Genomic DNA, 24662 nt, shown 5'->3' on the forward strand with positions numbered 1-24662 from the left:
TAGGCAATCAAGAGATATCAGAACAACTATTTTTTGCAGTAAATGCAGGTACTGCAAATTGATAGTTAGGGGAGGCTCTAATTAAACTTTCTATCAGGAAATCAGATGCAGCGCTCCTAAACGGTGCTAAAATCAGAATGTTCTGTCCCTCAGTATGTATCGGTAGGCCTTGTTTTGTGGTGTGTGTGAAAGATGTGAGAAAGAATAGCCAATCAAAATGATTACCGTTCATAGAGTTCAGAGAAGCTCAACCGTCCATCTTTTAATCAATTTATTTCAAGAATATAGTCTCATTTCATTACAGGTCACACAGTACTTTAAACTACATCACATATCAAGTAAACCAGCTTATCCCATCCGAACACCAATTCTAAAGCATTCAATTCAAATCATGTGCAAGTACAAGCTAGATGTCTTTTACATTTCTCAAAAAAAAATTCAAGTGATTACATATAAACCTGAACATACATTTCAAGTCACATCAAAAACGTTAACTATAGCCAAGTCTTTGCACACAATGGAATGAACAGCTTTGACAGCTGAAGCAAAGAACAAATAATCCAGCAAATCTACAGTGCAAATATATCTAAATTCTACAAATTCTTTTACAAAAATGCAGATTCAACTTCACAAATCAGAAACCAGCTTTTGTATTTGTACAATTCAAGTTGACTATCACATGGTGCAATGAGGACTCATTTGCTAAACCGACCCTATTTTATAATTTTCAGGCCAAATCAAATCCATCCCCCCCCCCCCCCGCCAAAGTCGATATATCCTCTATAAATAAAAAGATTGTCCTAAACAGCAGCAATGTTGTCTAATTAAGAAAATTACAGGTTTTTTGAAATTAAGCCTTACATCTTCCATGATATAGCTTCTGACACTAATTAATGCAACATTATTGCTGGAATTCTACCGTCTCGTACGCCCCAGGCCAATTGAGAATGCCGTTCTGCGATTCCGATTCTAGGGTGGGCGTGTCAGTAAAATTCCGGTCTATATGTGGAAAGGTGCTTCAAAAAGTTTGCAGTTGCAAAGTTGCAAGTGGTTAAAAATACAAAGATTGAAGTTGAAGTACTTCGTAATGAAAAAATAAACAAAACTTAAAAGAAATCAGTTTGAACCATTAGGGGGTATCTTTGCAGTGCACTGTTGTAAGTAATCAGTGTTGCAGTCAAAAAAAGACAAGTTGTTGTAACTAAGTTCTGTAAGAATGCCATACCTAAAATGTTACCGCCCACAAACTTTTAGCTGGACCTTCATTATTGCTTTAACTTAATTTAATACACAACACTCAGGATATTCCTGAATTCAGGATGGGAAGGAAAACTAAGTTTTGCCATTTTCATTTTATAATATAGCTGCCATTAACATTTTTCCAGGCAGAAAATAGTGAATGTTTATTTCAGATTTCCGCCATTCCTATTAAAGTATGGATAAAACGTGCCAAATTTGTGGGCAGAACTCCCTCTTCAAGCATTTATAGGACAAAAAAAAAGAGATTTTGTAAATGTATAAAATTGATAATAGGAAAATGCACAATGCCAGCTAAAACAAAGGCATTTAACCCATTTAAATGCACCATCTGAAAAAAATAAAGGCTACCTACATTGTAGCAAAGCATGTGCTATAGTTAGGTTTCTGTGATAGTTTGAAGGAGCAACTGAAAATGAAAAGAGATCAAGTCTACTCAATTAGCTAGTTGGCTTGCCGACCACTTGAGGTACCGAATGCTTCAGCTCGTCAAAACATCAGCCAATATAACTGGAATTGACTGTGAACGCACATCAGAATGTTGTCATGTGTACTACCACACAATTACAGAACTTCTGAGATTTGGTTCTCTCAACGTTTTGCTACAAGATAACGTGGCATGCCCAGGGTAGTGTGGAGTTCTGGAATTCAAAGCTGTAAACACCAAATGCAGGAAAGTCACATGAAGAACAAAAAAAATCCTGAGGCATCAATGGATCAAAAGATAGTGGTACTTGCATTCAGTTGTATATACCAGTTCCCTATGCAATTTTACTGCTTTTATAAACTTAATTCTTTTTCACCTGGGAAGATTTTGCATGTTAATGCAGGGCAAGATGATTTAGTACATCTTTTAATGATTGGAGCAATAAATTCAAGACAAGAGGCTCAGTTGGAAATGCAACATTCTGCCATTTGAAATGCCAGATCAAACATCCCTAGTTTGCCTTTTAGCACTCATTCAACGCCTCTGGTGTTCAGGTCAGAGTATTCCCATTGACAGTAGTGCATTTTGTTTTTTAAGGTCTGAATTTAATTTGTGGGTAGCTCTGTATATTGACTGACCAAAGCCTAGGTTCCCAGTTGCTTCTTGCAGTACCTTTACAGCCAAAGAAAGTTCCCATCAATGTCATCTAGAATTCAGTTCTATCACAGTGTAACCAAACCCACAACATCAACCAATTCCCAAGGACAACTATCTAACTCATATCTGCTTTCATAAACAATGCTCAGCTCCAAGAGTTAAAAACCCATCTGATTACAACTGACTGTATTGTACAAGTTACTTAGAAATGTGGCAAACCCCATACTCAGAATCAGTGCTGTCCACTGCTCAACTGATTGAAAGTAGACAAAGCAAAGTTTTGAAACTATTTTCGCACAAGAATTTGAGAAAGGTGGAACTACTAAATATCTATCAATGTACCGGTTTAATTATTTACTGACTAGCTCTGTTTAGATTACACTGATTTATGTGGCCCTCAGCTCCTCAGTCCATTTTAGATTATTTTCAATATAGCTTTTGCATTGTATTATGGACATTAGGAATCTTAAATTTACCTTCACCTTGAATGAAATGCAAACAGTTGCATGGACTGAACATTGAAATCAGGTTTTAATTCACTAAAACCTTATGCCAAGGTGTCCAGTCCATCAGAAATTATTTGATGGAATTACAATAAGACAATTTACAAGATGTAGAACACAATCAAATCTACTGGTTGCAGACTAGGAAAATTCAAATCAGTGCAGTTTAACTCAAATCATTCAAGAGGAAATGTAAAAACTTGGAAAGAATTAGGATTCTTGCAATAAAGGTGAATGCTTCCTGATGGGCAATGATGGAATCGGGATCACAAGACAGTATACTACATCCATTCAGTTGTAGATACCAATTTCCCATGGATGGAATTTTGCTGCTCGCATAACTTGCTGTCCCCCCACCGCTCCCCGGAAGTATTTGCATGCTAATGCAAAGAAAGATGATTTAGTGCCATCTAGTGCATGCAAACTATTTTCTACATTAGGTAACACACTTATAACTTCCATTCAATTTTTAAAAGTTTGCCAACTTCATAGTACATAAAATATTTGTTATTCGCGCACTGAATTTAAACAGGACATGGTTTTAGATTATACAATGTAAGAAAGTTACTTTAATGATTTTATAGTCATAAAAAGATATACAGCTTCAGTAAGTCATATATGAGCAGCTCATCAGAACTGTTAGCATTTGGAAATACTATGAGAGTTTGCTTTACTATACTTGCAAGATAGAAGGATGTTTTCATTAAAGATCCATATCATTAGTCAGCAGAATGTACATGGCATCATTAAAATTGGGCAATCGGATTACACCAATGTTAGGAAATCTGGTCCGAATGTGAACTCAATACAAGATAGGGATGTTTTGCATCTGTGCAATTCATATCTTAGGTGGATTATGCTGCAAGTTCAAAAAGGTTGAAGAACATACTAGATATGAAAATAAGACTTCATGTAAAATACACAAAATTTGACAGTGCTTCATAGAAAGGAGGCAATCTTAGTTTTAGCTTCTGCAGTAGCTCGAGGTGTATTCAAGAAGCAAAAAGACGATACATTATCCACTTCATTCTCAAGTTACAAAATGCCAGACTCACCACAGCAAATCCAGTCGGCTCAAAATAAGTGGAGGAGACATTGAATGCTGCCCTATAAAGTTAAGTTGGCAAAGCTCCGGTTTTAGTGCAGCACCAATAACTGATCACAATACTTCCAGAAGCCATTTATTGCAAAAAATATTAATTTAGTTTGCAAAGTGGATAAATCAACTATTTTTCCACACTGTTCCACTGTAAAACTATATACCCTGTTACGACAGTAGGTAGATGCACCCCAAGTAGTTGTCATATTCATTAACTGGCTAAAGGTTTATCACTTGTGAATTGCATATTTTCAGTCTTTCAAAGCTGTGTAATTAAGACAGATTTATTCAAATTTTTAAGCAATGAAGGGACTGAGTGAAATAAATTTACATAATACACTGCTATGCAGTGCACACTAATTCCAAGGCTCGATCCTGGTACAATATTTCAATTGCTGAGTCACTGGTTATTTGATGTAAAAACCATTCAATTCACTTACTTCCCTTTAAGATCTAGCCATCAAAATACTTTCACATTTAAATCAGGTCACTAAATGTAAAATGGTCAACTCTCAAATACAGACACTTAAAAAATACAGACGCTCTTAATTTTGAACAAATTTATACCCGTATGTCTCATTAAAGGCTTTAGTTTTTCCATATCATTGGGCAAAACAATTTCTCACTGCCAAGCTGAATTTTGCCTGCTAGTCTGCATAGTTTTAAGATTGCCAGGCAATGGACAACTGCTATACAATTCAAGAAATGCCACTGAATGAGCCAGCTAAAAATAAAAAATAAGCTATAATTCGTGTAAGTAATTGCACTTTTATATTCCCGAGCACCAGTGAAACGTTAGTAAAATTTGATTATAAAACTAAACTTCTGAACAATTTCAAAAACACTGCTACTTTCAAAAGCACCGATCCTCTTTCATTAGTGCTTTTAAAACAGCCATTTTGATTACACAAAATACTGTTAGCCCATGTCACACCAATAGTTCATGCAAGTTGCCTGAAGAAAATCAAAACACTTTCTGAAGACATTGTGGATAAAGTTTGGCAACAACACATTCAAAATGGCGACCGAGGTCCCATAACTTGTCTGGTGACTCGTACACTTTCTTCCACTGATCAGATTCTTCATCATATTGGTACAAAGAGTTCTTACGGCTTGTGCGAAAAACATGTTCCTCCACCACCACCTGTGTTGCTCGCACAAAAAGGTGCAGTTTGTTAAGGAGCAAAAAGAGTTTAATGTAGGGATTTGTGGACTGATCCAGTGGAAGGTCCTTCTTCTGCACCCATTTGTTAAGTTGAATGTCGTAAGACTCGACTGTAAGCATCCGTTGATGTGCTTTACAAATTCCAGCTACGTAGTAGATAGAACCTTTACAGACAGCTGACAGCCCCTGGGATCTGGGCACGCTCATTGGTGTCAAACAGCCCCAGTAGTTTTTGTGAGGGTTGTAGCACAGGAAAGATTCACCTAAACAAAGGAAATAGACAATTTAGACTTTGCCCAACCCAAAATGATTGAAGCTGTTGTTCTGTTGTCTGATTAATTTATTTAGGTGCTATAAGATAATTAGTTCACTAACCAAGAGCTTATCAATGTACTGGATCACCAAGCAACCACTCCCAATTTTAACCCATATCGACCTGGGACATTCCTGATCATTTCCTCACACCTGGTTCCAAATATTTGACAAGGTGTGGGAACTGGCCATCTGACCCCAGCTGTATGGCAGGGCAGACAATGATCCAAACTTTGTAACAAAAATTCTACAAGACTTTTTTTAAAAATTCATTTTTGGGCAGGTAAGGGGCTCACTAAAACAAACAGCACCCAACTGTGATGGATATGGACAAATGAGTAGGTATTTAACATGTAGTACTTCATATTTAATTTAAATTCTTAAGCACAGCACCTTACTAATCTCACCCTTTTTCCTTAATGTCACACATTTAGTTTCAATTTTCAATTTCAGCATCACAGCAATGGGAAACATGCATTTGGGTACAACATTGGTCAATACTGGCATTCATCAAACATTAACGGCCAGCTTCCCAACTGTGGGGAAATGGTGGTGGTGTAGTGTTGACACTGGACTTGTAAACACAGTAAGAAGTTTGACAACACCAGGTTAAAGTCCAACAGGTTTATTTGGTAGCAAAAGCCACACAAGCTTTCGGAGCTCTAAGCCCCTTCTTCAGGTGAGTGGGAATTCTGTTCACAAACAGAGCTTATAAAGACACAGACTCAATTTACATGAATAATGGTTGGAATGCGAATACTTACAACTAATCAAGTCTTTAAGAAACAAAACAATGTGAATGGGGAGAGCACCAAGACAGGCTAAAAAGATGTGTATTGTCTCCAGACAAGACAGCCAGTGAAACTCTGCAGGTCCACGCAACTGTGGGAGTTACAAATAGTGTGACATGAGCTTAGAGCTCCGAAAGCTTGTGTGGCTTTTGCTACCAAATAAACCTGTTGGACTTTAACCTGGTGTTGTTAAACTTCTTATTGTGTTTACCCCAGTCCAACGCCGGTATCTCCACATCATGACTGGACTTGTAATCCAGAGGTCTAGGCTAATGTGTTGGAGTCATGGGTCCAAATCCCACCACAGCAGCTGGTTGAATTTAATTTCAAATCAGAAATTATAAAAGCTAGACTCAAAAAACGACTAGTGATTGTTCTAAAAACCTATTGTGTTCACTGATCCCCCTTTGGGAAGGAAATCCGCCAACCTCATCAGTTCTGGCCTGTGTATGACTCCTGACCCACAGTAATGTGGTTGACCTCTTACCCTCCAAAATGGTCTGGCAAGCCACCCAGTTTAAGGGTAGTTAGGGATGCGCAACAAATGCTAACCTTATTGGTGACACCCACATCCCATTTAAGAAAAATAAAGAGCTATTTAGTGGAACAGCACTGTCAAAATGTTCTTAGAATAATTCAGTGAGGTTTGAATATCAGCACCAGCAATAAAACGTTAAAATATTCAATGTTTGCATAACATTTTTGGCGATCGAGACTGCTTGTTAGCTACTTTTATAAAACATTGTAATGGAGAGCAAATTTACCAAAGAATTTAATAAGCTACAAAATCCAAGGCACACAAAATGAGTGATGAGCAGCTAAATTCCACCTAGACAATGAAACCCATGCTTAAAACATATATTGTACACTTGTACAATGCACAGATTTATTTTTGGCACTCAGCCTGTGATGCGGACATAAAGCCATCCTAACTAAACAGATTTCAATACCAGTGACTTTCTTCAGAAGCTACCCTGTAAATATTTTTTTACAATTCCAATACAAAACAAACAGTTTAGGAATCCATGAAAATAGCATAAAGAATATTCTGTAGCTTGAAACAAAGATGTCAGGTTAATTTTTCAAAATGTCCAAAGTAAATAGATAGGCTGCAAATAAACAACTCTAGCAGTGAAGAGTGTGCCCAAGCATCCTCTCCCCTCATGTGTCATGCTTTTACTTTCAACTTTCTGGTTATGACAATTAGTTTACTTAATTTTGTTAATATCCACATGAAAGATGAATTGCCAGAAAAAGATTTAGTTCAAATGATGTAAAGTTTGCTTTTAAAGTCATTCTCAAATGCCAATTTTCTCTTAATTCTTCTTTTGCACTGCCAGTTGTGATGACATCAGTATTTGAGTTACTGTGGCTAAATTCCAATTACTTTTACACTAAAAATTCACTAGCCAGTATGTGGTGAAGTGGAAAATAGTTGCTATAAAAAAATAATAATTTTACAATTTAAAAAGATGATGTTGGGAGTACAAAACCAGCAACTTACCTTATGGAAGCACGGCCACCTGCAAGCTCCCTTCCAAGTCACATACCATCCTGATTTGGAAATACATCGCCATTCTTTCAGGTTACTGGGTCAAAATCCTGGAACTCCCTACCCAATAACAGTGTGGGGGGTCTGTCCTAAACCACATGGACTGCAGCAGTTCAAGGCTGCAGCTCACCACTACCTTCTCAAGGAAAATTAGGGATGGACAATAAATGCTGGCCTTGCCAGCAGCAGTCACAACATGTGGACTAATTAAAAAATACAAAAGTACCATGTTAGGTGGTTCAAAGATGCAATCAGAAAAATGTATGCCAAACCAAAGTAAAGGCATTGGCAAAGTTAAAAAAAAGTCTTAAAATTATGAGTGATCCAATTTTTGAATGTGGTCTCCTGCCAAAACATTCATAAAAAGATGACCAAGATGATCAATTCAAGCAAATAATTAATCAACTAAGCTTTTATATGCCTCCAAAATAAATTACCCATTACTTGAAAGCAGCCTGGAAGCACAGTAGCATCCTATGTACTAAGCACAACATAATGGATCACTCCAGCTCAAACCAGGTGTCAGTGTAAATAATACCATTTCATTACAGGAGCCAGCTTTCCATTACCATTCATTTGGTATCACAAGCATAACTATAACAGAATATTGCATGCTGCAGCATTTCATGCAACATTGCAGACTTGATAACATCAAGTTTATTTTGTTTTACTGTTCCATCAGAACTTTTTAAACGGATCACTGCCTTGAATTACACCCCCTCAGTTATCCATAATTTACTAACAGATGCTAGACTTAGTATTCCCAGCTCGGAATAGCAGGAGGTGTGGAGTGGGAGTAGGCCACATCTCCAGCCTCTTGGGTCAGGGAATAATGATCTACATCAGGGCATTTGAGAAAAAAAACATTGGATTTAAAACTGGGCAGAATGTTTTCCATACAAATAAAAAGTTAGATAAACATTACAAATAAGCATAGCCCTCTGGCTAAAATTGCTTTTGTCCCCATGCAGTAACGAGCCTTCAATATCAAGGCCACCATGTGCTGTGAACTGTTACTTTAAATATTTTATTCCTACCTCATATTGAGGAGCACACATTTGAAACTATAAAGTAAACATTGGGGGGGGGGGGGGGGGGGCGGCGTGGTGTTGGGAGAAAAAGGGTGTGGGATATTAAAAAAGGTAGAAACAATAAAACAACTATTCTTGAGAACCAAGGTCACTGGCAAATACAGAGAAACTGACTATTATGGATATATGTTGGTACAAAGCTATATATTTATTTATAAACATTAATTAATCCCCTCTTCTCCTCATCCCAAATTCACACAACCCAGTCAATCTCACTCAATTATGCACCTTGCCACCAGCAGTCTTGGATTATGACATGATGCTGTGCCCCTGGGATGAGAATTCCACATCCACAAGAGAACTCAAACCTCAGATTTGAACTGGGATGCTATGCTAAAGGATAGATCAAGAGAGAAGCCATGGCAGATATTTAAGGGGATAATTCAGAATACTCTGATAAGTATACCCCCTTTTTTAAAGGGAGGACCCACCATCTACAATTAACTCAAGTAGTTAAGGAAAAAAACATGACTGCACAAAGATAAGTGGCAGGTCAGGTGATTGGTCAGAATATAAAGAACAGCAGAGAATGACTGAAAGATTAATCAGGGGAACTTAATCATAGAAATCATAGAAACCCTTCAGTGCAGGAAGAGGCCATTTGGCCCATCGAGTCTGCACCGACCACAATCCCACCCAGGCCCTACCCCCATATCCCTACATATTTTACCCGCTAATCCCTCTAATCTACGCATTCCAGGACACTAAGGGGCAATTTAAGCATGGCCAATCGACCTAACCCACACATCTTTGGACTGTGGGAGGAAACCGGAGCACCCGGAGGAAACCCACGCAAACACGAGGAGAACGTGCAAACTCCACACAGTGACCCAAGCTGGGAATCGAACCCAGGTCCCTGGAGCTGTGAAGCAGCAGTGCTAACCACTGTGCTACCGTGTACGAGTGGATGCTAACTAGAATTGTAAAAACAGATAGCAAGAGATTCTACAGGTATTTAAAAAGAGAAAAGGTAAAGTGAATGTTGGTCCTCTAGAGAGTGATAATGGGTAGTTAAATTAGATATGTGGAAATGAACAAATATTTTGCTTCTGTCTTAACTATGGAGGATACAAAAACATTCCAGTAATAGCTATAAATGAAGAAGTGAAAGGCAGAGAGGGGGAACTTGGTGAAATTACAATCACTAGGGAAGTGGTACTGAGCAAACTGATGGAGCTGCAGGCTGACTAGTCTGCAGGTCCAAATAGGCTTCCTAGTGTTTTAAAAGAGGTAGCTCAGGGGTGCCACGGTGGCACAGTGGTGAACATTGCTACCTCAGTGCCAGGTACGTGGGTTCGATTCCCAGCTTGAGTCACTGTCTGCGCAGAGTCTGCACGTTCTCCCCGTGTCTGCATGGGTTTCCTCTGGGTGCTCCGGTTTCCCCTCAGTCCAAAAGACGTGCTGGTTAAGTACCATGCTAAAATTCTCCCTGTGTCCGAACAAGCGCCAGAGTGCAGCTAGGGGATTTTCATAGTAACTTTATTGCAGTGTTAACGTAAGCCTATTTGTGACACTAATAAATAAAGTTAAACTTAATAAGGTAGATGTGGAGGTGTTAAATTTTCCAAAATTTGTTAGATTCTGGAAAGGTTTGATCAGACTGGAGTGTAACAAATATATCTCTCTATTCAAGAAGGGAAGGGAAGTTAGCTTGATGTCTGTTCTGGGGAAGATATTAGAACTGATCATTAAGGAGATTAGAGCTGGCCACGTGGAGAAACTCAAGGTAATTAGAAAGAGTTGGCATGATTTTGTGAAAGGGAAACCATGTTCACCCAATTTATTGGAACTCGCTGAAGGAGTAACATGCACTATGGATAACAGGGAGCCTGTAGATGTACTGCACTTGGATTTTCATAAGGCATAGTCACATCAAAGGTTACTGCAGAAAATATAAGCTCATACTGTAGGAAGTAATATTAGCATGGATAGAAGAGTGGCTGGCTGACAAAAAACAGACAGCATGCATAAATGGGTCTTTTTCCTAATTGGCAGGATGTGACTGCAGAGGTCGGTGCTGGGGCCTCAACTTTTTAGAATTTATATCAATTATTTAATTAAGGGGAGTGAAGACATGGTACTAAATGGCAGATGACACAAAGATAGGTAGGAAAGCACGTTGTGAAGAGAACATAAGGAGGTTGCAGATGGATATAGATAGTTTGGGTGAGTGGACAAAAATCTAGAAAATAATGTGCTAGTATAATGCATGATGTGGGAAATTATGAAGTTGTTCCTTTGGCAGGAGGAATTTTTAAAAAGCATCACTTAAATGTAGAATGACTGCAGAATTCTGGGATGCAGAGGGATCTAGGTGTTCTAGTGCATGAGTCACAAAAATATGGAAGTACAGCAAATAATTAAATCTAAACAAATACTATCGTTTATTACAAGGAATTGAACATAAAAGGATGTTATGCTTCAGTTGTACTGAGCATTGCAGGCCACATCTTGAATACTGTGTGCAGTTTTGGTATCCTTATTAAAAGGAGGATGTAAAAGCTTTGGCAGCAGCTCAGAGGAGGTTTACTAGATTGATACTTGGAATGAGCAGGTTATCTTACGAGGATAGGTTAGGCAAATTGGGCTTCTATCCACGAATGTTTAGAAGAGTGAGATGTGACTTGATTGAAATATACAAGTTCATGAACAGTATTGACAAGTGACATGAAAAGGATGTTTCCTCTACTGTTTTGAAATTAGGGGTCACCCGTTTAGGACAAAGACAAGAATTTTTTTGAGGGTTGTGCAACTTTAAAACACACTGTCTCAAAAAGCGGTGGGGGTAATTGAATATCGTTAAGGCGGAGGTAGATTAGATTCTTGTTAGCAAGGGAATCAAAGGTCATTAGGGATAGATGGGCATGTGGAATTTGAAACACAAACACATCAGCCATGATCTTACTGAATGGCAGAGCAGGCTCAAGGGGTTGAATGGCCTACTTCTGCTCCTATGTTCGTATGCCTGCATCAAAAGGCAAGAGCCATGATAACCAACTGCAAGGAAAAGCTTTAGATTTCATTATAAAAAGAAAACAACCGTGATTTTTCAGTTCAGGTCAAAGTGTCAATTTTAGAACTGCTTTTAGTTTTGTCCAAGTAGCAAAACTTTGACAATTATCGCAACTTAAATTAACAGCTTTAATGAGATCAGAGCTTAATCCTTGTATAACCATACCAATGTAAGATAATAAATAGTACTCCTGCCAATCAAGTACCCTCTTTATTGATATGGTAATTAAAAGTTATTTTAAATTAAAAACACTGCTTCACCTGCCCATCACCTGTGCATACACACAAACATACGTACGCACACACGAAGTGACATAACCCTTACTCACATTGACCCAACAAACTGAATAAATTTAGCTCAAATCTTAGAAGACATGCTTCCACCAACAGCTGGCTACAAACATAGCAGAGCAGCGATTAGATAAGTCAAGATGACTCACTCGAGCAATATTTCCTCAAATCAGAATTAGTAAATTGCAAGAGAGATTTTTTTTAAACTAATTCTTGGGATATGGGCATCACTGGTATGGCCAGCATTTATTACCCATCCCTGGTACAATTGAGGTACATATCAAGCTATTTCAAAGGGCAGTTAACAGCCAACCATTGTTGTGGGTCTGTAGTCAAGTAAAGGCGAACCAGATGGAATTTCTGACAATCAGGTTATTTCAAGGTTAACATGACTGATACTAGGTTTTTATTTCAGATTTACGGCATTTAATTATGTTTAAATTTCCCTAGTTGCTTTGGTGGGATTTGAACATACGACTCTAGATCAGTACAGGCCTATGGATCATTTGTCTAATAGCGTACCGGCTATGCTAACTTAATGTATTAGCCTTGCATTTGCATGGCTAGATTTTCTTATTCAAGCTGATTTTCATTTGGAGTGTTATAATCATTGCTAGAACTTTGCATACCAACTGATGAAAAATAATTCAAAACAATGGGTACACTGGGCATCCACACCCTTACCTTGTAACACATAGATATTATCCTGATACTCCACAGCAGCATGAAACTCCATAGCAACAGGCATCGGACTGACAGCTATCCAGCAATTGTCCCTGGCATCATAGCACTCCACTGATTTTAGTGCATTCCGTCCATCACCTTCATACACCCGACCTCCAACTGCATAAATTTTGTTACAACAATAAACTAGTTTACACCCTATACGTGCTCTCAGCAATGGAGCTCTGGGCAACCACCTGTTTGTTGCATGGTCATGCATCCAGAAATCACTCTCTGCTTTATGATCTATAGAGACATCACTGTTACTTGGCCTGTAACCTCCTGCAATATAAATGTCATTATCAGGTGACACCAAGATTCCCACCTCCCTTAAATCATTGGGAGGCTTGCATAATTTGAAGACTTCGCCTGTGACAGTATCTAAACAAGGCACAGTTTGTTTCTTTCCTGAGTGTTTGTTGGCAGCCTCAAAGCAGATAATCATCTGTGAAGCAGTCATACCAAGTCTTGGCCTACAGCCATCAGCCCCTTCATTGTTTCCATCTTCAGAGGAGTTTTTAGCCATAGCCTGTGCAAAAGTGCAAGGGATTTTCTGTAAAAAGGTCTTTTCCATCAGAGGTACACGTATACATTTGGCAAAAATGTCTGCAAGATGTGGCTCCCTTTTATCTCTGTTATGCTCAAGCCACTGAATTATACTTTCATAAACACACTCTTCCTTTTCCACATTTAGGTCATCACTGTTTAGAATGCTCGTGAGCTGGTCTTTAGTCAAATGGAGGAACTCCTGCTCTTTGGCAACACATAAAATTTTCTTTCTAATATAATCTTGAGATTTCTCCTTCAATTCCTGGTGTCCATAAGCATCAGCAAATACGAAAACCCCAATGGAGTTCTGAGGGTCCAGTCGGCTTATCATATACTGGGCACACTGGTCCTGCAAGGATGGAATCTGGAAGAGACTAGCAGCTGTGAAAAGAGCCTGCACATTGGCCTCTGTCAGTGATACTCTGGATGTATATGCATAGTCCAACACAAGCCGCATTGCATCATCTTCCACTCCCACAATTCGCACTTTTTTCTGAGTGCTCTCTGTAAGGCCACTTGTGAACATAGACCTATGAAATAAAAAAGCTTAATGAACTGAACCCATTCCGGAATAATATATTTTCATCCATATAGTAATGTATCACAAAAGCATGTTAGCACACAGTTGATTACTTTGCAAGAACAGGCGAACACGAGTTATTGCTGCACAGCAAGAAACTACAAACAGTGATGGGATGAATGACTGATCAATTTGTTTTTGAATATATTGGTTGAAGGGATATTGGTCAGGGCACTGGGAAAATTCAATTATTTGAATAAACCAATTGATCTTGAATGTTCCAGCAGTTTAAAAACAATCAGACCTTAAAAATCTTATCTGAAAAAGAGCTCCCTGTACTGCACTGGGGCATCAGCCTAACTTCTCTATTCTAAAGTGGGGTTTGAATTCCTAACCTTGCAATTTAGAGGAAATGCTACCTCTAAATTGGCAAACAGAAAACTAAATTTCCTGAAAACTCAACACGAAGCTATTTTACACAAAAACTTTGTGAAACTAGGTTTTAAAATGGACCAAACTTAAGAATTAAACGCAAGATTCCAATTGAAATAGCTTTTCATAGATTTAATCCCAATAAACCAACCTGTCCAACTTGTTATTCTCTTTGACAGAAAATAAATCATAAAAAGAAAATTGTGAAAAACATTTCAATGTATTTTAGTGACCCACTGACAGAGTTAAGCCATAATTAAGCTCTGGAATTAAATTCTAGACTACTTCTTCAGAACCAAGTCTTCTTAAACACCATCTGAGTTTTCTTTAAAGCAAAAATTAGACTATTCATTGAACTCCATGCCATTTGTACATGGTCATGTAATTAAGAGAACTAGAACTTCAAATCTTTCACAACTGAGATTAAAAGATAAAATGGTTGTTTCATTTTTACATCAATTGTCTCCATTCCCACCACTTTGATGTGCCATAAGCTGGTTTGTAATATTAATAAGTGACTAGCTACCAAAACAGCAAAAGCATACCTAAAGTAAGGACTAATTGCAGCGAGTACATTTCGGTGACAGGAAAACGTTTTTCCATGATCTACCTCCACCACAATGTCTGTCAGCTGCTGTTCATCGTACATACATTTAAGCTGCTGCAGAATGCTACATGCATGTGCAGGGTCCATCCCAATATTCTGACTTGTACTCGAAACTCCATTGTGTCCCAGTAAAAACTTATTCAATTCTGTGGAAAGACAGGACACTAGTATTCATCATTTATCACACAAAAAAGAAACATCCAAGGTCATATAAATATATTCACACCTACAAATGACTTTCAGGCCTCAAAAGGAAACAAATTGTAGTTCAAAATATTAAGTGATTACAATTTTATACACATCGCCAATACCTTGCTTGGCTATCAAAAGGAAGCTAACTTCAAGGTTTGTTTGTCAGAAGTACCTCAGTCCTGTTAAGTCTATTTAAAACATTAACTTTTTTTTCAGATACTAATGGGGCTTGTTTGATGTTTATTTCAGACGTTTTTATTCCAAAAGCACCAGTATCAGAACACTGACAACAAAGCAAAATTCAGGAATGAAAACATCTTGCTCATTCCTAGGACATAAAATCAAACTCAATGCCGGACCAACAAGACCAATAACAGAGGGGAATGCTCAGTCCAAGTAAAAATAAAAGGCCCATTGCTGCAGATAGGCAACTCAAAACTAAAAACAGTTCTTGGTGACCATTAAGATAGTCCTACCAGTATGACATGCCACCTGCTGTGAGGGGAATGCTCCAAGGTGAAAGGAATTCATTACATATTTACAAAAATAGAGCAAGTTTTAATTAGCTATAACTGTACCTGTACTACAGTTCAAAGGTACTTTGATAATAAGATTCACGTTGTACACGTGGTTAATGTACACTTCATTCCAAGTCACACTAAGAAAGATATTATTGTTCCTTTACTGTCATTGGGTCAAAAACCTGGAATTCCCATCCGAACAGCACTGTGGGTGTACCTACACTACATGGACTGCAGCAGTTCAAGAAGACAGCTCACCATCACCTTCCCAAGAACAATTAGGGATGGGCAATAAATGCTGGCATAGCCAATGAAGCCCACATCCCTTGAATTATTAAAATAGACACTAAGGAATCTCCCTCTTAGGATACACCTCCTGCATTAAGTGGATTCTGTAAATACGATATTTATAAGGTGTCACAAAGATCCAAAATCTACTCTACATCTTTACAAAATTTACTTTACATTGTTTGATGTACAACTAATTAAGGGTTTTCAACTAAATCATTGACAATAACTCAAGATATTGTGCATTATAAGTCTCCCTTTGTTTTGCAGGAGAATTTGCTAATGGGAGTAGTCTTTGGAGTTGAACACAAGAAATTACAAGCAAAGTCCAAAAATAAGTTTAGTAATATGCTCAAACTTACTTGCAGTTCATATTTCAACAAAATAGTGGCCCAAGAATACTGCAACATTGAAGTAAAAATGGACAAGGGATTTTATTACTGAATTAACCCCATCACCCCTGAATCCACTAACTGGGAGAGAGATTTGCATTTATATAGCACATTACCACATCAAGACACTGCAAAAGAGCTTTACATATAATAAACTTTGAAATGTAGAGCCTGCATAAACCATTTTGCACATAGCAAGATCCCACAAATATCAGTAAAGGTGTTAAAGGTGGAATGCTGACCGGAACAAGGGGAGAATTCCTTTGAACTCTTGATGGCCAAATATTCCTCCTGTCACATCAGACCCTAAAATTTAACATGTTTGGCAATGTGCATTCGCTCAATACCGATTGAGTCAGCCTGAATCATTTGCTGAAAGCAAATTCCAGTCGATAATTTCCTGACTCAAAGAGAGGATCAACAGTGAAACAAAAAGGAAATCTTCACTTAACATGTTTCAAGCCAAACCCTGTGTTCCAGATTCTCGACAGATTCTTATTTGCCATTTCTACTCAGTTACGAAGGACAAACCTTCAGCTGTGATGGTCACTGTGGCACAGTGGTTAGCACTGCTGCCTCACAGCGCCAGGGACCCGGGTTCGATTCCTGGCTTGAGTCACTGTGCGGAGTCAGCACATTCTCCGTGTGTCTGCGTGGGTTTCCTCCGGGTGCTCTGGTTTCCTCCCACAGTCCAAAAGACGTACTGGTTAGGTGCATTAGCCATGCTAAATTCTCCCTCAGTGTGCCTGAACAGGCCAGAGTGTGGCGATTAAGGGAATTTCACTGTAACTTCACTGCAGTGTTAATGTAAGCCTGCAACACTAATAAATAAACTTAAACTCCAGCTCTCAATAACATGCTTCTAAATCCATCTCGTCAGGTTGCTGTGCTCTGGCTTCAAACCTTCTAAACTTGCATTTCTCCCTCCATACTTTGACAAATTCTCTATTTCGAACTCTCCACCTCCTTGTGGTAGTGAGGGGCTCAATTTAAACTTTCAACAGTAATTGCACATGTCACGCAGTTTCATCAATGGCAGAGGCTATATCTCCCTGGCTATTTCACTATGAAGCTAGGAGTAATTTTTCTTTCAGACAAAATCAATTCATTTCAAAATGAAATTTTAGAATTGAGCAAAGCAGAAAAGGGATCATCAGTTATTGACCCTCACATTTTGTACTAAAGTCACTGTATGAGAGAAAGGTCAAGAAAGCAATGGCTGAGTGGGCATGCAAATTTTTGTTTCCTCTGCTCTTAAAGGAGAAGCAAAGTCTCAATCCACTAGTAGCAAAATGGAAAAAACTGCTCTAAAGGTTTGGGAATTTAACCAGGGCTGAGTTCAGATACAACTGGACAGACAGATTAACAAAGTAGGAATGGAAGAAGAGAATATCCACATGGCTGCAGTGAGGAAGGATGAACTGAGACAGCAGGAACCACCTTCTTTCTCACATCACCTTTTGACATAAACACTGATATTGCTAACACCAACAGTTTTTTCTTGGTCATTCCCTTCAGCTTGTTGAATGCTCTTTGCCTCTGGGAAAATCAACATTTAAAAAACATCTGCTCAGTAAGAATTATGAATGCTTTATTTTAAAGAAAGTGAACAGCAAGTCTCTGAGCTGCAAAAGGTAGCCAGTCTGGAGTTACTGTACCTCCCTTCCTTGTATCTTTTGGCAAAGGAAAATGGAATGAAGTTAAAAATAAAAAGTGCAAGTAAAACATGAAAAGACAACCACAGCAAAGTTGTTTACAGCCATTGATGAATTTTCTGGATTTAATGGAGCCACCCCTCAGGAAACACTTACATGATGCCCTGCAGCAAAATTATTTTATTTAGATTTGCTGCAAACAAATGAGATCTCACCATCCCTAGTGAATTAAAAGGTTCTCGGGTAAACAGATTCAAGTGACATTTAGTTTAGTATTAGTAGTCTTTCAAAGTAGCTATGCTGGTGAAATCAAGTACCTGGAATAGTACTAGATAATTTGATACAAGCTTTCATTGAAAGATGTGTATAGGCGCAGGGAGTTAGTGATTAAACATGTATAATGGGAGCACCTTTTCATAGCAGTTAGATATTCAGAATAACCAATAGCCTAAAGGTTTTAATAACTTTCAGTCACTAGGGTTTTGGCTGGCAGCTTTCCTAATGTACAGATAACAAGGCCATTCATTTAATTTTCACCATCAGAATTTGATCGCAATATATCAGCATCGTGTATTAAAGCCTTATTCATACTCTGGATTAGCAGACCAATCAGATGTATAGTTGTAACAGTGACTACATCTGTTCCTGCTCCAATCATTCACACCATCACTGCTTGTTTAATTTGCCAGGATAGAATCAGGGAGTCAGGGAAATCAGACCGAAAATGAATTGACATGGGACCAATTCACCAATATTCAAGTTTTTTTCACAGTTTGAATCCAAATCCACTTCCAGCTTTCCCACTCATTGTTATCAACATTTATCACAATGCTTTAGGTATTATAACTGCATACCAATACACAAGTGTAATTTTCACAAATATTTTGCAACACATCTACTTTAAAAATATTAGTGGCATCAAATTGCACACAACCAACTGTAGAAAGTAAAAAATAGAAAAATCAAATTGTAAATTTATAGAATTGGAATCATAAAATGGTGCAGCAAAAGCAGCACTATTCAATCATTTTGCCAGTTAAGGCTCTCACCACAGCCATCCACCTAGTCCCTACTAGCCTGCTTTTTCCCATTAACTCCAATTCTTTTTGAATCTGACAATTAAATCTGCTTCCACCACTCTTTCAGATCACAACTCATTGTATTAAATATTCTTCCCTCGTATCATACCAGGTTCTTTGGTCATCTTAAATCTGTGTTCTCTGGTTCCTGACCCTACTGCCATTGCAAACACTTTATCACCAAACCTCTGTTAAAAAGAGAACACTTCAACTTCTTCAGCCCCTCATCTCTGGTACCATTTTAGTTAATCTCTTCTTCACCTTCTCCAAGACCACCTTTTGAAAGTGTGGTGTTTAGAATTGAACACAATATTCCAGATATGGCCTAATCATTACTTTTTAGAAATGTTTAGCCTAACATCCTTGCTTAACCTTCACAATTTGTGCTGTCACTGTCAAAGATTTGTGTACATACACCTGCTGGTCTTCTTGCACCCTCTAAAATTGAACTATTTAATTCATATTGCTTCTCCTTGTTCTTCCTACTGTAATGTATCACTTCACATATATTTCTGTTAAATGTCTGCCCATTTCACCTGAAGTCTGCTATCTTGCTCGTTGTTTACAGCATTCCCAAGTTGTGTAGTTTTGTAAACATTGAAATTATGCCCCTGCACACTCAAGTCCAGGTCATCAATATAGCATTAGGAGCACTGATTCTAATACTGACCTCTGGAGAACACCACTGTCTATCTCCGTATAGTCTGAAATAATTGCTCACCACTACTTTCTGCCCCTTAACCAATTTTGTATCAATGCTGACACAATTTAATACTTTAATTTTGCTTACCAAATCCATTGTGTGGTACTTTGTCAAAAAAAACCTTTTGAAAGCTCAAAGATCAACCTTTTCACTTCACTGGAGAACAACTCTTTAATCTACCATCTAAAATGTTTTCATAACTCACTGAGCAAATTAAAGGGTATTTTTTGCAAAGCTTAAATACAATAATATTGGGAGAAAATACCACAAATGAAAAGCAGCATCTTGCACAGATTATCTTACTTGAATTAAATACTTGTCTATTGATGGGTAAATTGATCACTGCCACGAAGAGAAATGACCAAACCACAAGCAAGCAAATGATCTTCAATTTACTTTCTAGTATAAAATTTGCCATCCTCAGTTTCTTAAATAACAGTTACAAAGGTAAAAATCTAAACTGAAGAAACAAGGAAATAGTATGCTGACCAAATGACATCATCCAACTAATTACTGTCCTCTAAACTAGACCAAAGTTGTCTGTAGATAATTCAAATGTGATCACACAAAAAATAGTGTAACTGTGAAATGTAGGCTTTTGCGGGGAGGTATAAAACTGTATGGATTGTGCAGTTTATGCACACACAAAACCCTCCGAAACTGATACGAAGCAAGCACAAATTATACATAATTAAGAGGTCAAGCTGAATGGTACAACATTACACAAGTGCTCACTAATCAAGAGTACTATTGGGGTACCAATGTATATGTCTTTCGCAAAGTTAGCCTTTTCAGTTTAGATACCAATACAACAGATAGCAATCATGTGCTTCTTGTTTACTCATCAAAAACTTGATTCATACAGTACCTTTTCTGAAAGAAAATAACACCTTTCCTAAAAGAAAATAACCCAATAGGGTTTGCAGGAGTGCATGATAAAACTTATCAAAGGAGATATCAAGTTATTACGGTAGGTGACTAAAATCTTGATCAAAGTGATATGTTTTAAGGAGGGTTTTCAAGGACAGAGGCAGAGAAGTTTTGGGAAGAAGTTCATGACCATCAACAATGAGTCGAGGAGAGCTGGAAGGAGGGAGAGGGGCTCGGGGGCACAAGAGACCAGAGTTGGAGAAAGGCAGAGGTCAAAGATGGCTGTGGATAGATAGGGAGGAGCAGTATCTTGGAGGAATTTAGTTAAAAATGAGAATTTTACATGTGAGATAGCACACTGTGATACAGGAACTTGCTGCAGGTTAGGATATGAGTGGCGGCGTTTGGATGAGCTCAACTTTATGGAGAATGGAAGGTGAGGTCTAATAAGAGGGCATTGGAATAGTGGAACCTGGAGGCAAAAACACAGTAGAGGGTTTCAACAGCAGTCAGGCTTAGGCAGTGACAGAGACAACCATGTCAAATGCAGAAGTAGACAGTTTCTGATAACAGGATATGGGTCAAGAAACTCAGCTTAGGGCCCAATAGATCACTGAGGTTGCAAGCAGTTGGATTGTCTGAGACAGCTCCAAAGAAAATGAAATTGATGATGAGACCTAAAGACACTGGCTTTTGTTTTCCCAGTGCTTTAACTGGAGGAAATGGCAGCTCGTCCATGACTAGGCAACTGACAACACAAGAAATAGTGTATGGAAGTGAGATGTTGATGACAGACCTAGGTAGCATTACAGTATATCATACCACAAAGGTTATTGCCAGAATTAAAATTCATTCATTTGTAGAACACACTTTGTTGAGTTTCATCCTCCTTTAAAGATTTCCAAGCTACTTTCCTAACTTCAAGGAGGCATCTTGCAAGCACTCTTAGACGTTTATTAGATGAAACATTGCATTTTCAAACATACCTGTTAAGTCTGCTATATTTGACTCCCTCCAATTAGTGGTTGCTTATTCAAACGAGACGTACCAAGGTAGTGCTATATTCTGCCCCCCCCCCCCAGTCACCCACTTACAAGTGCTCCCACACCCATTTAATTCCCCAGATCTCCTGGCAACATGTTCACATACTCCAACAATTTTAATGTTCTCAACACTATTAGCATTACAGGTGCTTCCGGATTTCACCTCCATGTACTCTAACTCCCATGATTCCCTATCTCCAGGTTCAGCCCTGCAATTTCCCCACTGTTTAGAAATCTTCCCTGCCATCTCCATGTGTCCTGTCACATTAGGAATCCAAATTAAAGTACATAAATACATTCACATCCAACTATAGCATTTTGAGACAATGTAAATGCTATCCTAAAGTTGTGTAAAAATGAACTCCTTTATTGGACTGAATCTGAATTTTTCAGGATTAAATAAATGCTCAATGAAAGATTCTGGTTTGAAAAGTACCTTTTACCTTCAGGTACTGTGCGTGTATAATTAATGGATAATCAAGTTCATTTAATTTTTTAAAAGTCTTCTATTGAATTCAGTAAGCAAATATTTTAAAAAGTCAAGATGCAAGAATGCCTTACAATTTCTTCCTTGTGACTCCCCAAACCACAGCTAATTAACTTAAATGGTCCAAGCAGAATTTCAGGATCTACAACTTCCTTCCATTCTAACTAGCACTGGGTAAAAAGAATCATAGAAACCCTACAGTACAGAAAGAGGCCATTCGGCCCATCGAGTCTGCACCAACCACAATCCCATCCAGGCCCTACCCCCATATCCCACCCACTAATCCCTCTAACCTAGACATCTCAGGACACTAAGGGGCAATTTTAGCATGGCCAATCAACCTAACCCGCACATCTTTGGACAGTGGGAGGAAACCGGAGCACCCGGAGGAAACCCACGCAGACACGAGGAGAATGTGCAAACTCCACACAGACAGTGACCCAAGCCGAGAATCGAACCCAGGTCCCTGGAGCTGTGAAGCAGCAGTGCTAACCACTGTGCTACCGTGCCGCCCACAAAGTAATTCTCATTCCAATTACACATCAGAAAGAGGTTGAATCAAAATGGGATTTAAAAAAATGATGGAGAAGATAAAAAAAGAGTAGAAAGGAAAATCATTTCCTTTTCCTTCAACCGAATCAGTCATCTTCCAAAAATTCCAACAGAAAAGCTAATCACCCTTCATTGTTCAACCATTCTTTCAGGCTTCAGCAAGTCCTGCCCAGGATTTCATACATCACAACTAAAGGCACTAGTTTACAATAACTGAGCTCAAATTCCACGTTATTACTTTCAGATACCAGAAATTTTAAAATAGAATTAGGGAGTTTTATGATTCATTCCCACATCTATGGTCACCATATTTCAAATTGGGTTAGTTTTGCCCAAACTTAAGAGATCATGCAAAAGTCTAAATTTATGTTTGACATTTTAACTATCATGCACATCTACAATTTACTGAAGGCAAAGTACGCTTCCACATTAGTGGGCTAAACATTCACTAAATGATTCCTATTCCATGCTAATTAACTGAAGAATGTCTATTATTATTGTTAAATAACAGCTATGTGTACTGCCTTATTTCCAACTCCATTAGATGCACGAACATTAAATAAGAGAGAAACATAAACCTTAATAATCTACGTCAACATTAAAATTCAAAACACCAACTTCATGGAGGACTTACTTAGAGTTGGAAAAGTTTTAATTAATGGAATTTTACTAGATGTATTGGTCTCTTATTAATTTAGAAAGACGCTCATTTGCTATCCAATTAATTTTGCAAAATTTTAAATCAATTATACTAAGCCTAAAGTATACTTGTGGTCAGTGGGTTGGAGATTAGACAGGTAAGGAAAATCACAGTGCTGGCCCTGGCAGTCTCAGCCACACAAGAGACAAGGGTGCAACATCTATCAGTTATGTAAACTTCTTTGAGACATCCCAAAATCATGAAAGGCACTACATCAATATAAGTTTGTGCTTTCCTTTAGACAATTCACCTGGCTACAAGAGGCTAAAAATATTGAACCTGGGTTGCAGTGATTCACGAGTATCCACATGGGGACTGGTCTGGACTACCACCACTGGAAAGTTACTGATTATGAATACGCAAAAATAACTAACTAATTGAGTGAAGTCTTGGACAGTTCACAGTCCCTAAAAACATGATCCTAGCAGTACCTTCAAGACAAGTAGAGTAGGGCTTAAAGAGACTGGGGATGGGGTGGGGGGGGGCAGAGAGAGTATGAAAGAATGAGATAATGAAAGTGGGAAGAGAGTCTTCAATGCTTGATTTTTTTTTTGCCAATTTTCTTCCCCTTTTACATGCATTGATCATCTTCCAATGTTTCATTCAAATGGCCAATCTTCATGTGTTACCCTAAACAGCAAATGTCAGGTTAGGTTTTTTTTTAAATGACAATGATAGCAGAATGGAAACAAGTTACAACATTTATGATCCAGTCCTCAGGTAGCATGCACACTCTAAATTAGGCTATTTCAGTGTTACAATTATGAAGTTTATGTTTTGGGATGGTATTTTTGTAGCTAGGGTAAAACGAAGGGAGCTGGGATCACGTGACTTGTTCCGCAGTCTGCCTGGGTGGTTTGATTGGTAGAGATCAGAGGAAGGCTTTTATCATTTTCCCTTGGGAAGAATCGCTTCTCGGCCTTTTGGCTCAGATCAAGTGTAGTATGGTCGGCAGCCCATGGTCAGCCGCACTTGGTTGAGGTCATTGGGTTGCGCTGAGGCTTCATATGTTTCATATGAAGCAATTTTTTAAAGCGGCATCTCAGCCTTTTGGCTAAGATGCAAATGAGCTCAAGTCTTGGAGGAGGAACCTCCCCCTTCTCCAATCAGCTTGGCTCATGTAGATCGGGCCCAGGACAGGGTGGTTTGGTCGCTCGCCCTGTCTTGTCAGCCTGGATTTGAAATGTCTCAA

The 24662-nt window shown here is 38.4% G+C and overlaps 1 protein-coding gene and 1 pseudogene across 8 annotated transcripts in view; one reads left to right on the forward strand and one right to left on the reverse strand.

Moving 5' to 3' along the window:
* Positions 1–231: 231 nt before the first annotated feature.
* kbtbd8 (kelch repeat and BTB (POZ) domain containing 8) overlaps positions 232–24662 on the reverse strand; it is a 31718-nt gene continuing 7287 nt past the window's right edge. For 3 of the 8 annotated variants that reach the window (XM_078209479.1, XM_078209476.1, XM_078209484.1), the window contains exons 2-4: positions 14927–15134; positions 12842–13959; positions 232–5371 (exon numbers count right to left, since the gene is read on the reverse strand). In XM_078209479.1, coding sequence (XP_078065605.1) covers positions 4908–5371; positions 12842–13959; positions 14927–15075 — 1731 coding nt within the window. In that variant the 5' untranslated portion in view covers positions 15076–15134 and the 3' untranslated portion in view covers positions 232–4907. Of the gene's footprint in view, positions 5372–12841; positions 13960–14926; positions 15135–16912; positions 16993–24662 lie in introns of those variants that run through there. The other 5 variants (XM_078209480.1, XM_078209481.1, XM_078209477.1 and 2 more) reach the window with 4 other exon arrangements.
* On the forward strand, positions 24378–24521 carry LOC144491951 (U2 spliceosomal RNA; annotated as a pseudogene).

Source organism: Mustelus asterias, chromosome 3, assembly GCF_964213995.1.
Source record: "Mustelus asterias chromosome 3, sMusAst1.hap1.1, whole genome shotgun sequence".
In the NCBI taxonomy this organism is placed as follows: Eukaryota; Metazoa; Chordata; class Chondrichthyes; order Carcharhiniformes; family Triakidae; genus Mustelus; species Mustelus asterias.